Below are 16,278 nucleotides of genomic sequence, written 5' to 3'. Positions count from 1 at the left end.
AATAAAAAGTATCACATTTCTATCAAAAAGTCTCAGTTATGAATTGTGAGTCTGAAGAAAAGAAGGAAAAGAACAATTTCATAATTCGCGAAAATATTCATTTACGGCTGGTATCATTTGAATTTTGAACTATATATTCAACACAGATAATACTGAACATAAAAAGATGAAAACCAAAGGATTCAGTGGGAGTAAACATGTGCAAATTATTGACGTTTGTGTATACGAGGACAAAATATTATTGTGCGATATGTTTTTTTAATAAAAAAAATGAATTGCTACGACAAACTTGATAATTCTTGTTTGCTAATGTTGCTGTAAAATGAAATATACAATTTTTCTACTGCTTTTTTAATGTTCTATAAAATGCTTCTTTTCAACGATTATTGTGATAAATGTATTATGTCAGTGATATGAAACGTATACAACACATTTGACTTCCTCATTTGCGATCTTGAATCTACCGCCCACCAAAGGGCGTCACGTGACCTGATTAAACCACCAACAAGCAGGTCAGAGTTGTCAGAAATAAACGAAAGTGAAATCGTGTTGTTATATGTCAGGTGAATCTTGTCATTATCTTCTATTGACGTATCCGCAGTGAATGCGCGCTGTTATATTGACTGTTTTCAACGTAATTATTTACCACGAGTTTGGACTTTAATTAATATTTCTGTTCTTACAGGTGGTATGGAAGTGTCGACTGATCGCTAAATACCAATATTTACAAGTTCAGAGGTGCATAGTATGCGTTCATTTTGGGTACAGTTTATAGTTCTTGGTGTTTATTTACTTTTGGTTTTCATTATATCTCGCTTAATTGATTTTGCATCATGGTTTCAACATGGAATTTCGTCGACACAAGTTGTTGATCCACTGTTGTTGAGCGTCAGACAGCTGAAACAGTTATTAGACAACAGAGGCGTTAGTTACACAGGGTATGTGGAGAAAAAGGAGTTGGTGGAGCTGGTAGATGCTTCAGGTAAGTATTATGACTTTTTCTGATTGCCCCACTCATATTACATCCATCAATATGTAGGAGCTTCTTGTACTGTCGTTACACGAACATATAGTGAAATATTATTGTACCGAAGATGTGGGCGTTGTACATCGTTTCTGGGTAAGAAAAAGTAAAAGTGATTCTCATTGATAATCAGCCTTTTTACTTTATGTTTATTGTATACTGAAATCTTCCTGGTGACAAGTCACGAACTGCATCGTAATTACACGAGGGACTATGAATTTGTTGCTTTATTCTTGGATTTATTCCTATTGCAGAAGAGAAACCGAATAACTACATTAATATATACAATATTCAATATCTTACAAGACGCACAGTTTAACAAAGACCAAGTAATGAAAATAGAAAGTAGTGTTTTTTATAGTGAAAGTATAGCTTGTTAGTTGAGCGTTATTTTGAAGTAGTACGTATCAGGATGTTGGGAGAAAAATGGTAAGTGAGAGGAGGAAGTGAAAGGAAAATCTTGAAAATGTGCAAGTGACCTGAGAGGATGATGAGGTGAGTGTAGAAAATGTGAAGAGGATGTTTAGATAAAGATGGAAACGATTTTACTGGGAGGAGACTGTTTACTGTTGTTTAAATAACGATTAAATACAGATCCCAGTTCTAAATGCCCTAGGCAGAGAGCAGTTTGCTATGTGCATCTTGTATCAATCTTGCAGTTTTAAAATTTTGGTTTTCAAGACTCCCCAAGGATAACTTGCAATGATAAGATTTTCATATACCAGTAGGGGACTTCCTACCACTGTAAGACAATTCTCCCCCTTTTCCTGATGCGTAACTGAAAATAGTTACACAATGGTTGGCTCACCAGTTCTGTATTTTGGAGCTGTGCAATTAAAAGAAATATTTCTCCATTCTATTTTTGTTTTCCTGTGGGATGTCCAAGTAATATTTGGATAATGATGGGTCAGTGTCTGTGCTATACTCTTGCAGTCACTTCCTTCCACCATTGTCATGAGTAAATACTTGATTTTTTAATGTTCTCATTTCCAAGGAGAAGCTACAAATAACTAAAAATTTCTTGATTGGTTCTTTGATAGGGATCATTAGATTTAACACTTACTCAGTTACCTTGTCATCATTGAATTGTCATATTCTGTAAATCCTGTAATTATGAGTAATTGTCAGGTGTGTGGATAAAGTCAGCTTATGTATTTACAATGACAGGCAGGTACTAAAACTAATTGTGGTGTACTATTAGTGATTGCACAGGCTAAAAGTAAGATAGTAACATCATTTAGAAAAGCACTAGTTTGGGAGAGGGAGTAGCAATTACTGCTTCCTGTTACACTAAATGATTGTTACTTATCTACCCTCATTGCTTAATATTTACATGACTTCACTGATACTCATCTATAATGAGATCAGATTAAATAAGATTCAGTTTTCGTTCCATAGACCAAAGAATGAGATTATTCTTGTGGGTGTGGAGCAAGTTAGAAAGTATAAAATAAGCATACAACATTTGAATATAATCCGTACTGCACTGATCATTAGTCTGGAGATTGTCACAATATGTCAATATATAACAGTAAACTGAAGCTGCTAATATTTACAGAATTAATACACTGTCAAAATGAAATATAGTTATGCACTTTTAATAAGTTTGTTATACAAAACATACTTAATTTTGACTGTTGTGACCAAGTGCTGTCAAAACTGAAATTTGACACTTTAACTTAAACTGGTCTAGCAGTCCCTGTTAAGATATTCATCTATAGAGTAGAAGGAGTTGCCTACCAAAAGGTCTTTTAAACTCTGTTTAAACTGTGCTTTATCTGAAACAAAGTTTTTAATGATTGCTGGCAATTTATTGAAAATGTCCGTTCCTGAATATTGGACCCATTTTTGGACCAAGATATGTGATTTTAGGTCTTCATGTAGATTGTTGTTATTCATTAAGGAATAAATATTCTGAGAAGCAGTGGTTAGGATATCAAGTTCCCTGAACAGGTTTCTACATAATGTTCTTGAATTAACACAACAAATGAGTGTTATTATACACTTTTGCACGCTTAAAACTTTTGCTCGGTTTGACGGTCTACCCCAGAATATTATTCCATGTGACATAATAGAATGAAAGTAAGCAACATATGCAAGTTTTTTTATACTTGTTTTGAAAATCAAACTGCCTTTTCCTGCTGCTAGCAAAACAAGTATTTATATGCTTGCTGTGGAGGATGGCCACACAAACAGACTTGTTAAGTTTTTTTATATTTGTATTGCCTACTTCTGACATCACTCTCACTGCAAATACAAAGCCGGCCGGTGTGGCCAAGCGGTTAAAGGCGCTACAGTCCGGAACTGCGTGACCGCTACGGTCGCAGGCTCGAATCCTGCCTCGGGCATGGATGTGTGTGACGTCCTTAGGTTAGTTGACTCTTTCCACATCCCAGAGACTCCTCTCCAAGGGATTCATGGAAAACGATAAATAATGTAATATAATGTAAACCACTGAATACTAGGGACTCTCATGGATATGATGGAGTGCTTAGCAGAATATTAAAGTACTGTGCTGCGCGTCTTAGCCCTGTATTTATCCATATTTGTATTTTTTTCTGTAGGGATGGCCAGTTTCCTGAATGACTAAAGTACTAAGTAGTAAAGCCGCTTTATAAAAAGGAAGAAAGGGATAATGTAGATAATTTTAAACTTATTTCTATGCCATCATAGTTTGCTAAAGTTATTGAAAAGACTGCATATGAAGGGATAATTGATCATTTTATATCACACGATTTCCTGTCTTATGTACAGTTCGGCTTTAGAAGTCGTTCAACAACTGAAAATGCTATATTGTCTTTTCTGTTTGAGGTACTGGGATGGGTTAAACAAATGTTTTTGAACGCTGGGCATATTTTTTGATTTGTGTTGATCATAAAATATTGCTCCAGAAGTTGGCCCATTATGGAATACGGGGAGTAGCTCACACAGTTGGTTCACCTCTTACTTTAGCAACAGGCAGCAAAAGGTCATTATTCACAATTTGATAACGGCTGTGATGTGGGGTCTGAGTGGGATCCTGTCAATTGGGGGTGGGGATCAGTGTTGGGGCCACTCCTGTTCCTCATTTGTATAAATGATATGTCCTCTAGTATTATGGGTAACTCTAAAATATTCCTGTTTGCTGATGACACTAGCTTGGTTCTAAAGGATGTTGTGTGCAACATTGGCTCGGTTTCAAATAGTGCGGTTCATGGCTTGTAGAAAATAAACTAATGCTAAATCATAGTAAGACTCAGTTTTTACAGTTTCTAACACACAATTCAACAAAACCTGATGTTCTAATTTAATAGAATGGGCATATGATTAGTGAAACTGAACAGTTCAAATTTCTAAGTGTTCAGTATCTGATGTGAGTGATTGATTGACACGAAAATCAGTGTACTTTGCTTATTTTCTTTCATTTATGTCATGTGTTGTTATATTTTGGGGCAACTCTTCCCATTATAGAAGGATATTTTTGGCTCAGAAACAGGTGGTTCGGGCAATAAGTGGTGCAAGTTCACGAGCCCCTTGTCGACCCCTGTTCATTAGTCTGGGTATTTTGACATTGGTCTCTCAATATATATGTATATTACTGACTGTCATTTCATAGTAACATTATTAGCTTATTCCCAAGAATAGGTAGCTTTCACTCAGTTAATACTCGGCAGAAATCAAAACCTGCATTTGGATCGGACTTCCTTAACTCTTGTGCGGAAAGGTGTGCAGTATACTGCTACATCCATTTTCAATAAGCTGCCATTCGAATTAAAAAGTCTTAGCAGTAATCCACGTACTTTCAAATTGAAACTGAGGAGTTTCCTCATGGGTCACTCCTTCTATTCTGTCGAGGAGTTCCTTGAAAAATTAAGCTGATTCTTTTTGTATTGTTGATTGCGTTTACTTAAACTTATGGTTTGACTTTTTTAGGGTTCATAAACATAGCTTTTATTACTTTTATGTTGTAATTTCATGTACTGACACGTTCCATGACCTTAGAGATTTGCTCCTCAGTTTGGTCGTATGGAACTTTACATGTAAATAAATAAATATAATGAGAATAAAGATCTATTTGCATAGAAATTTGTCGTCATAATTGGGCAATTATGGAGGCAATAGGAATGAAAATTAACAACAAATAAATAAATAAAATATTCTTTTGTATGTACAAAGTTTTCCAGTTTTCTTGCTTTAGATGTGCTGACAGTTTCCCTTTTTGAATTTTTTTCTCTTTCCTTTCATTAAACCAAAACTTTGTCTTAAATTTCCATTTGGTGCTTACTTCACTGTGATGAAAAGATAAGATATAGGACAGCTTTCAGTTTTTTTCGAGTCAGTGGGAACTCTAATGATAGGATAGAAATAACTGCATGAGGGAATAAGTCCTTATTCACAGAGTAGGAGAGGCATTGAGCCAATGAGAGGCCTGAATGACTATAACTGAGATTTTAGAAGAATGCTTTTTTTCAGAGAGCAAAAACACTCTCTGCTACCCCTCCCACCTATCTTCCAGTAAAACACACACACACACACACACAGTTTGTGATTTTTGTTTCCTTATATACTTATTTCTTTATTCATTCATCCAGCAATCATCTGATAATTATACAGGATTTATCATCATATTACAATGAAAATAAATAGCTCAAACATACAGATCTTAGAAAATATTAGGATATTTGTACGAGGATACGACATGTGGTCCCCATGGCCTTGCTGAAGGTACCATTCCAGCATTTGTATGAAATGCTTTAGGGCAAACTCTATCCTCATTTACATTAGATCACTGTTGTAACAACTGCACACTCTGTCTATTGTTCACTATTGTACATAGTGCTTTAGTCCATAAACAGTTTTCATGAGATGATTTATAATGTAAAAAATAGTTCTTCACTGTTTCTTTCATACATCTTTACACTATCATTGCACACTATATTATGGACACCCACTAGTGGCCTCAAACATTCTAGTATGCCCCCCACTCTTCCTTCAGACTGCCCAGAAAACTGATTCCAGAACCATAGTTATGCTACTATATGTACTCCATGACCTCTCTCAAGTCCATCTGTAAAATGGAGTCATCGTCCTGCCATGATTAGTGATTGAACTCAGAAGAATGACATGACATTAACATTGTACCCTGTAAGTCTTAGATGTGCGTGTTTTTTTTTTTCTTTCTTTCTTTTTTTCATCTTTTCTTGTCCCCTTTCTTAAATCCTACTCTTGAGTTCACTGTGTGGTCTCTAATTGTATAGTATACATTACTCATGAAGTACACTGATTAAAAGTATCCGGACAGTTGTTGTTGTTGTTGTTGTTGTTGTTGTTGTGTTGTGGTCTTCAGTCCAGAGACTGGTTTGATGCAGCCCTCCATGCTACTCTATCCTGTGCAAGCTTCATCATCTCCCAGTACCTACTGCAACCAACATACTTATGAATCTGCTTAGTGTATTCATCTCTTGGTCTCCCTCTACGATTTTTACCTTCCACACTGCCCTCCAATACTAAATTGGTGATCCCTTGATGCCTCAGAACATGTCCTACCAACCGATCCCTTCTTCTAGTCAAGTTGTGCCACAAACTTCTCTTCTCCCCAATCCTATTCAATACCTCCTCATTAGTTATGTGACCTACCCATCTAATCTTCAGCATTCTTCTGTAGCACCACATTTCGAAAGCTTCTATTCTCTTCTTGTCCAAACTATTTATCGTCCGTGTTTCACTTCCATACATGGCTACGCTCCATACAAATACTTTCAGAAACTACTTCCTGACACTTAAATCTTTCTTCAGAAACGCTTTCATTGCCATTGCCAGTCTACATTTTATATCCTCTCTACTTCGACCATCATCAGTTATTTTGCTCCCCAAATAGCAAAACTCCTTTACTTCTTTAAGTGTCTCATTTCCTAATCTAATTCCCTCAGCATCAAACGACTTAATTCGACTATATTCCATTATCCTCATTTTGCTTTTGTTGATGTTCATCTTATATCCTCCTTTCAAGACTCTGTCCATTCCGTTCAGCTGCTCTTCCAAGTCCTTTGCTGTCTCTGACAGAATTACAATGTCATCGGTGAACCTCAATGTTTTTATTTCTTCTCCATGGATTTTAATTCCTACTCCATATTTTTCTTTTGTTTCCTTTACTGCTTGCTCAATATACAGATTGAATAACATCGGGGACATGCTACAACCCTGTCCGACTCCCTTCCCAACCACTGCTTCCCTTTCATACCCCTCGACTCTTGTAACTGCCATTTGGTTTCTGTACAAATTGTAAATAGCCTTTCACTCCCTGTATTTTATCCCTGCCACCTTTAGAATTTGGAAGAGAGTATTCCAGTCAACATTGTCAAAAGCTTTCTCTAGGTCTACAAATGCTAGACACGTTGGTTTGTCTTTCCTTAATCTATCTTCTAAGATAAGTGTTACGTCAATATTGCCTCACATGTTCCAGTATTTCTACGAAATCCAAACTGATCTTCCCTGTGGTCGGCTTCTACCAGTTTTTCCTTTTGTCTGCAAAGAATTCGCATTAGTATTTTGCAGCCGTGGCTTATTAATCTGGTAGTTTGGTAATTTTCACATTATTATTATATTATTCTTGAAGTCTGAGGGTATTTCGCTTGTCTTATATATCTTGCTCACCAGATGGTATAGTATTGTCAGGGCTGGCTCTCCCAAGGCTATCAGTAGTTCTAATGGAATGTTGTCTACTCCCGGGGCCTTGTTTCAGCTTCAGTCTTTCAGTGCTCTGTCAAACTCTTCACGCATTATCATATCTCCCACTTTATTTTCATCTACATCCTCTTCCATTTCCATAATATTGTCCTCAAGTACATCATCCTTGTACAGACCCTCTATATACTCCTTTTACCTTTCTGCTTTCTCTTCTTTGCTTAGAACTGGGTTTCCATCTGAGCTCTTGATATTCATACAAGTGATTCTCTTTTCTCCAAAGGTCTCTTTAATTTTCCTGTACCCAGTATCTATCTTACCCCTAGTGATATGCACTTCTACATCCTTAAATTTTTCCTCTAGCCATCCCTGCTTAGCCATTTTGGACTTCCTGTTGATCTCATTTTTGAGACTTTTGTATTCCTTTTTGCCTACTTCATGTACTGCATTTTTATATTTCCTCCTTTCGTCAATTAAATTCAACATACCTTTTGTTACCTAATGATTTCTATTAGCCATCGTCTTTGTACCTACTTGATCCTCTGCTGCCTTCACTATTTCATCCCTCAAAGCTACCCATTCTTCTTCTACTGTGTTTCTTTCCCCCATTCCGCTCAATCGTTCCCTAATGCTCTCCCTGAAACACTCTACATCCTCTGGTTCTGTCAGCTTATCCAGATTCCATCTCCTTAAATTCCCACCTTTTTGCTGTTTCTTCAGTTTTAATCTACAGTTCATAACCAGTATACATCTGCCCCTGGAAATGTCTTACAATTTAAAACCTGGTTCCTAAATATCTGTCTTGCCATTATATAATCTATCTGATATCTTCTATTATCTCCGGGGTTCTTCATGTATACAACCTTCTTTCATGATTCTTGAACCAAGTGTTAGCTATGATTAAGTTATGCTCTGTGCAAAATTCTACCAGGCGGCTTCCTCTTTCATTTCTTACCCCCATTCCATATTCACCTACTACGTTTCCTTCTCTTCCTTTTCCTACTACCGAATTCCAGTCACCCGTGACTATTAAATGTTCATCTCCCTTCACTATCTGAATAATTCCTTTTATCTCGTCATACATTTCATCAATCTCTTCGTCATCTGTGGAGCTAGTTGCCATATAAACTTGTACTTCTGTTGTAGGTGTGGGCCTCGTGTCTATCTTGACCACAATAATGCATTCACTATGCTGTTTATAGTAGCTTACCCGCACTCCTATTTTTCTATTCATTATTATACCTACTCCTGCATTACCCCTATTTGATTTTGTATTTATAATCCTGTATTCACTTGGTCAGAAGTCCTGTTTCTCCTGCTACCGAACTTCACCAATTCCCACTTTATCTAACTTTAAATCTATCCATTTCCCTTTTTAAATTTTCTAACCTACCTGCTCGATTAAGGGATCTGACATTCCACGTTCCGATCGGTAGAACGCCAGTTTTCTTTCTCCTGATAACGATGTCCTGAGTAGTCTCCGCCTGGAGATCCGAATGGGGGACTATTTTACTTGTGGAATATTTTACCCAAGAGTACGCCATCATCATTTAACCATACAGAAAAAGCTGCATGCCTTTGGGAAAGATTATGTCTATAGTTTCCCCTTGCTCTCAGCCGTTCGCAGTACCAGCACAGCAAGGCTGTTTTGGTTAGTGTTACAAGGCCAGATCAGTCAATCATTCAGACTGTTGCCCCTGCAACTACTAAAAAGGCTGCTGCCCGTCTTCAGGAACCACGTTTATCTGGCCTCCCAGCAGATACCCCTCTGTTGTGGTTGCATGTACGGTACGGCATTAATTACAAGGCATACAACTTCACTTCCACCATTTGGCGATAGGTGGCGACAATGGTAAATAGCGGTTGAAAGAAACATATCGCAAACATCAGGCAGTTAGCTTGGACCTTGGTCAACATAACCTCATTCAAACATTAGTCGATTTGTGTCTGCACCATAAAGTTGTTCTTGATTGAAAATCTCAGTTTACGACCGTAATTCTCGTCATTTGCGGGAGTTGTTACTGTTTTGTTTCAATATGAAGAAAACAGCGGATGAGTCTAATCAAATGCTCTCAAGTACGTATGGTAAGGACACTGTTAGTGAAAGAACGTGTTGTGAGTGGTTTCAGTGCTTCGAGAATGGTGATTTTAGTGTTGTAGACTGGCATAGTGGTGGAAGAGAGAATGTTTTCGAAGATGCAGAATTGGGGGCGAAAAATGGGTTCGTTACGATAACCCTAAACACAAAAAATCAAGAGGATATCCCAGCCATGCTTCCACGTTGACGGCCAAATATTCACGGCTCCAAGATCGTGCTCTGCATTTGGTGGGACCAGCTCAGCGTCGTATAGTATGAGGTGTTAATACCAAGCGAAACATTCACACGTGCTCGTTATCGAACACAATTAATGTATTTGAGCAGAGCATTAAAAGGCAAATGGCCGCAATACAGCAAGAGGTATGATAAAGTGATTTTGCAGCACAACAATGTTCGATCCCATGTTGCAAAAGAGGTCAAAACATACTTGGAAAAGTTAAAATGGGAAGTCATACATGACCTGCCATATTCTCCAGACATTGCTCCTTCTGACTATCACCTGTTTATATCAATGGCACATGGCCTAGCTGACCAACATTTCCAATCTCATTAAGAAGTCACAAATTGGATCGATTCGTGGATCACTTCAAAAGATGAACAATTTTTTTGTCGCGGGATTCGTACGCTGCCCGAAAGATGGGAGAAAGTAGTGGCCAGTGATGGGAAATACTTTGAATGATCATGTGTAACCAATTTGTTTCATTGAAGCCTCAAATGTTGGGGGGGGGGGGGGGGGGGGAGAGAAAAATGGCAGAAGTAAAGTTGTACACCTTGTAATATGGGGTGTGTCTACCCTTCACCCTTGAACTCTGCTGGGGCACTTTCAGTTAGGCATCTAGGGAGGAATGGCACCCCATTCTTTCTTAAGAGCTGAAACCAAAGAAGATAGTGACTTTGTAACACTGGGGTCGGGAATGACATTCTAACATATCCAAAAGGTGTTCTATGAAGTTAAGGGTGGGACTCTGGACAGGCCAGTACATTTGTATTGTCCACAAACCATTGCCTCAGAGATGCTTCTTTGTGACAGTGCGCAGTGTCATGTTGACACAGTCAGTCATTGCCTCATAACTGTTCCTCTACTGTACTCAGTATGCAATGCTGTAAAATATGTTCGTATCCTCCTGCATTTAGCATTTTCTTAAGTGCAAATGGGGACCACACTCTAACCATGAAAAACACCCCAATACTCATAACACCTCATCCGTACTTCACATTTGGCATTACCACATAACAGCAGGTAACATTCTAGGGGCATTTGCCAAATCCAGACCCTTCCATTAAAATTTTTGCGTGTGTGAATGTGTGTGTGATGTGACTGACAGAGCACTTGCAAAAGACAAGAGTGAGTCAGTCACCTTGTTAAGAGGCTAAGAGCATTGCCCTAAAATTCATCACGCCGAATCACGTGTTTCCAGTCATCCACTGTCCAGTGGCATCACTCTTTACACGACTTCATGTTAACACACAGTCATTGTACTAACTGGACTGCTGGTTGCATTTTGGAACTCACGAATGATTCCTTCTGCTGATTTCATGTGGTTTTGTCCTCTGCAATACTCAGTAGTCCCTGTCCATCAGTACATGAGGTCTAACTGGTCTTGGTTTAGTTGTGGATGTAACCAGCTTTAGGACAGTTTGAAATACTCCTAATGGGCTTGTTACTCAGGAGAAATACAATGACTACTCCAGGTTCAACGTCACTGAGCTCCCCTGACCAACCCTTTCTTCTGTTAATGTGTTTCAATTGACAGCCCAATACTATCTGCCTCCTTTTATAATTGTGGGTCTGCCTCTTGCAACATCTAGTGGTCAGATCTGCATTGCTTGGATTTGTTTGGATTGTTTTGATCTGATAGTGTATGTTTAAATTGCTTTTTTAAGTTGATATATTTTAGTAATCTTTTTCATCTCCTTGGACAATTTGAGGCCTATGCAGTTTTAATACTTGACTGAAAATACCGTTACATGTTTCTTTGCTCATTTTTCACTGGTAAATTTACCAATTAATTTAACAAAATCAATCTAACAAAATTTAATGGAGCCAAACTGGCTCTTGCTCCATAATTACATACAGAATTATTGGTGAACACTTACTGAAGTTTTCCTGATACTTTAGTTTGGTAGATGAACTCTTGAGATATAATAACGATATATAGTTTTTATATAAATATAGTTAAGAAAGTTCTAACAGAATGTAAAATAAAATAAATAAAAGTAAATTATAGATAAAGGAGATTACTCATGAGGCAGTGGAACTGTTTGTTGAATCGTCTACAAGTACAAACAAATGAGAAGGAAAACTTAAGTTAGCTTTTGGAATAAATCCTTTGTCAAGCTAAAGTATAACAAGAGCGCGCCCGTGCGCGCGCGCGCCCACACACACACACACACACACACACACACACACACACACACACACACACACACACACACACACAGCTGTTTCTGTACGTTATGCTGGCAGGACATTCTTCTTTGAAGTATATATATGTCCTTTGTGCTTTTGATCCCCGTAAAAGAACTCAAAAAAGAACTCAATAGCTAAGAACTGATTGTACGTAGGAATAATATGTCACCAGAAGACATAGGCTTCCACACATTGAAGATGTTAACAGTTAACCTGGTTTCTGGTACCCAGTCCCACTTGCAAGTTTTCTGTTAAACAGCTTCCAGTGGTAACAAAAATTTGATTTTCAATGTTTCTTATAATTATTGACTGAATTTAAAATTTTTAAAATGATGTATCAATCTACTCACCAAGAGGTACAATCTTATGGTCAAGGTTTAACACAAAGACAACTACTACAGTTAGAAACAGTGTGTAAGTCTTGAGGCAGTTTAACTCACTGCACACAAATATACAGACTACATTAATCCAGTGATTGAGAATGAGAGTGTTTAGTGACTTGCAACAAAAACATTTACACATAATTTCAAACATTTATGACACTTTTTCTCCCAAACACCTCCCACAGCAAGGGAAAACCTCCATGGATGCAGTAAACAGTTTCATTAAGAAATAAGTACAACAAGGTGGGAGCAGCAAAGTGGTAGGAGTTTCCTGTGACCTCATACTGTTCACATTGCTTATTTACAAACATGAAAACCACAGCATTAGGGGCAGTTTACACCCTACTCACCAAATGGAAAGCAAAGAGTTAGCATCTCTTTAAATGGGGAAAATTATTTTTATGACAGGAAAACAAAAATTCTCAGGATGTTCCACACGGCTTCATATTAGTCCCAGACCTTTCTCTTCTATGTTAATGACTTACTATTAAATATTAGCTCTCTGTCATTTCTGTTTGCAGGTGATACTTCTGTCTTAATTGAAAATCAGGATTCGGAAAGAGTTTCCAAATCTGATTGGTACCCTCAGTACCTTAGAAATGTGATTTCAGCTAAGTGGGTTGAATATAAACATACTAAGACTCACATGATGCAATTCGAAATAAATATAAAAGAAGTTGATTCAGTCAAATTCTTAGGATTAAATCTGGATACAAATTTGAGCTGGCAGACGCACATTGAGTACCTAGCAAACAAATTGATCAGTTTTGTGTTTGGAATGCAAATAATACCAACTGCAACTGACATGGAGAGATGAAAGTAGCATGTAGTCTTGTTATTTATTTTAGTGTTATTGTTTATCAGTGTAAAAATCATTATAACTTTATTATAAATTTATGGCATGTTGCCTGTAAGCAAACCAAATGGGCTGCAAATGTACATCATGAGATGAATAAAACACAATTTCGCAAAATGATGGAAGGAAAAACACCCCACTTACTACACTTTCACTATTCATGTAGTAAAATTGCCGCATCAGTCAAGATGTTTTAGTTTATCCCTTCTTTACTGCTCACTCTGTTGTAACACATTTGGCAGTCAGTACTCACATATAACACATAATGTTCCTGCAAAACTGAATAATTGTGTGACACGTAGTTCAGGAAATACAATGTATTAAACATTGAGATTTGTGGAAAACTCACTTTCGCTTAAAATGGATTACAAACAACCCAGATGCACTCATCCTGAGTGGTTAATGAGAGCACATTGCAACTTCCAACAAACTTGAAATATAATTTCATAGCTTTTCTAAATTGTTTCTTACTTACATGATTAATGTCAAATATTTAACACATTAATTCAGTTGCAAATCATTCAGGTGTTTGAAGATGTTTTATATATGGGTGTTTGATTCTTTGAAAGAATTTGGGTTTACTGGCAGTACCCAAAGATGATGACATGCGGTTGACATTCTTTTTGCCAGTATCTTTGCTTGTTCCTCTCATGTTGACGATAATCAATATTCATCCCCAAAAGCTTTGTGTTTGGTACACATATTTATGGCTATCAGTAATGGAAATTCCTGAAAGGAAAATACGTACAATGAGGGAAAGGCAACCACTCACCTGTAGCTGACTAATGCATGGCACACACCAAGCAAGGTGGCACAGTGGCTAGCACACTGGACTCGCATTCGGGAGGACGACGGTTCAATCCTGTGTCTGGACATCCTGATTTAGGTTTTCCCCGATTTCCCTAAAACACTTCAGGCAAATGCCGGGATGGTTCCTTCGAAAGGGCATAGCCAACTTCCTTATTTGCCCTTTCCTAATCCAATGAGACCAATGACTCGCTGTCTGGTCTCCTCCTCCAAAACAACCCAACCCATGGCACACAGAAACACCTGTGCTTAATGGGATGGTTGTTTTACCTCTTTGTGCTGAAATGTACAGTGTTTGTTTTCTTTATATTCTATTTTAATTCATACTTGCTGCCCAGATGTACACATCCTTGAATGAATGTTTCATTTTCCTTCTATGTGAGGAGTTGTTTTGTTTTGTCAGTGGCCACGGTGTTGCTGACATCAGCAAAGAGAACTTTTTCTCTGTGTGTTATACTGCTAGGAAAGTCATGGATATATGTTAAGAACAGAATTTGACCTAATATTTTACCCCGAGGAACATCAGTGTTCATATGTTTCTTGTTGAATCATCACTTTGTAACATTACATTAAATATTTAATAGACCTGACTGTGCCAAGTGGCACGCTATTAGTGCTGTATTTGAACAGTAAAGGATTGTTCTCCCCACTCATCTGGAATATGATACTGTGCAAGGAGCTGACAAAGCACTGAAAGACCTGCCAAAACAAGACCCGGCAGTAAAAGAAATTCTGTCAGAACTACTGAAAGCCTTGGGAGAGAGACAGCCATGCCAAAACTCTTCCATCTAGTGTGCAGGGTATATGAGATAGGAGAAATACCTTAGACTTGAAGGAGAATGTAATAATCTCAATTCCAAAGGAAGTAGGTGCCGACAAGTGTGAAGTTATCAGTTTAATAAGCCACAGTTGCAAAATACAAACACAAATTCCTTTCAGGAGGATGGAAAAACTTTTAGAAGCTGACGTTGGAGAAGATCAGTTTGGATTCTGGAGAAATGCAGGAATACGCAGTACAATACTGACCCTGTGACTTCTCTTAGAAGATAGGTTAGGGATAGGCAAATTTACTTTTATAGCTTTTGTAGATTTAGAGAAAGCTTTTGACAGTGTTGACTGGAATACAATTCTGTCACAGACAGCGAAGGACTTGGAAGAACAGGTGAACAGAATGGACAGTGCGTTGAATAAGATGAATATCAACAAAAGCAAAACAAGGGTAATGGAAAGTAGTCGGTTTAAATTGGGTGATGCTGAGGGGTTGGATTAGGGAAGGAGACACTTTAATCAGTGTATGGGTTTCGCTGTTTGTGCAGGAAAATAATTATGATGGCTGAAATAAAGAGGATGTAAAATGTAAGTTGGCAATGGTGGGGGAAGTGTTTCTGAAGAAGAGAAATTTATTAACATTGAATATAGATTTAAGTGACAGGAAGTCTTTTCTGAAAGTATTTGTATAGAGTGTAGCTATGTATGGAAGTGAAACGTGGATGTAAACAGTTCAGATACGAAGAGATGGAAGTTCTTGAAATGTGGTGCTACGGAATAAAGTTGAAGATTAGATGGTTAGATCAAGTAACTAATGTGGAATTACTGAGAAGAGTTGGGAAGAAAGGAACTTTGTGGCATGACCTGACTAGAAGAACGTATTGGTTGATCACATTCTGAGATGTCAAGAAGTCACGAATTTAGTACTGGAGTGTTTGGGGTAAAAATTGTAGAGGGAGACCATGAGATGAGTTCAGTAAGCAGATTCAGAAGGATGTAGGTTCAGTAGTTTTTCGGAGATGAAGAGGCTTGCACAGGGTAGAGTACCACAGGTAGCTGTAGCAAACCAGTCTTTGGACTAAAAACTACACAACAATTGTATTAACTTGCATTTTTGTACATGTAGAGCTAGCTGCCATTCATCAAAACAATTAGAAATTTTGACTGTCATCTAGTCCCCTCTTACAGTCACACTATGGTGGCACCTTCATGTACACTTAGCATCATCAGCAAATAGCAACACATTACTTTTCACCTTCTGTCAGATCA

The 16,278-nt window shown here is 37.7% G+C and overlaps 1 protein-coding gene across 2 annotated transcripts in view; it reads left to right on the top strand.

Annotated features, from left to right (window-relative positions):
* Positions 1-471: 471 nt before the first annotated feature.
* The window catches only part of LOC126191336 (E3 ubiquitin-protein ligase RNF103-like), a 428,517-nt gene continuing 412,710 nt past the window's right edge, over positions 472-16,278 (top strand). The window contains exons 1-2 of one of the 2 annotated variants that reach the window (XM_049932174.1): positions 472-563; positions 686-982. In XM_049932174.1, the coding sequence (XP_049788131.1) occupies positions 748-982 (235 nt within the window). In that variant the 5' untranslated portion in view covers positions 472-563; positions 686-747. The other variant, XR_007538339.1, reaches the window with a different exon arrangement.

Source organism: Schistocerca cancellata, chromosome 1 (genome assembly GCF_023864275.1).
Source record: "Schistocerca cancellata isolate TAMUIC-IGC-003103 chromosome 1, iqSchCanc2.1, whole genome shotgun sequence".
Classification (NCBI taxonomy): Eukaryota; Metazoa; Arthropoda; class Insecta; order Orthoptera; family Acrididae; genus Schistocerca; species Schistocerca cancellata.
This window is presented reverse-complemented; position numbering and strand designations above follow the sequence as displayed.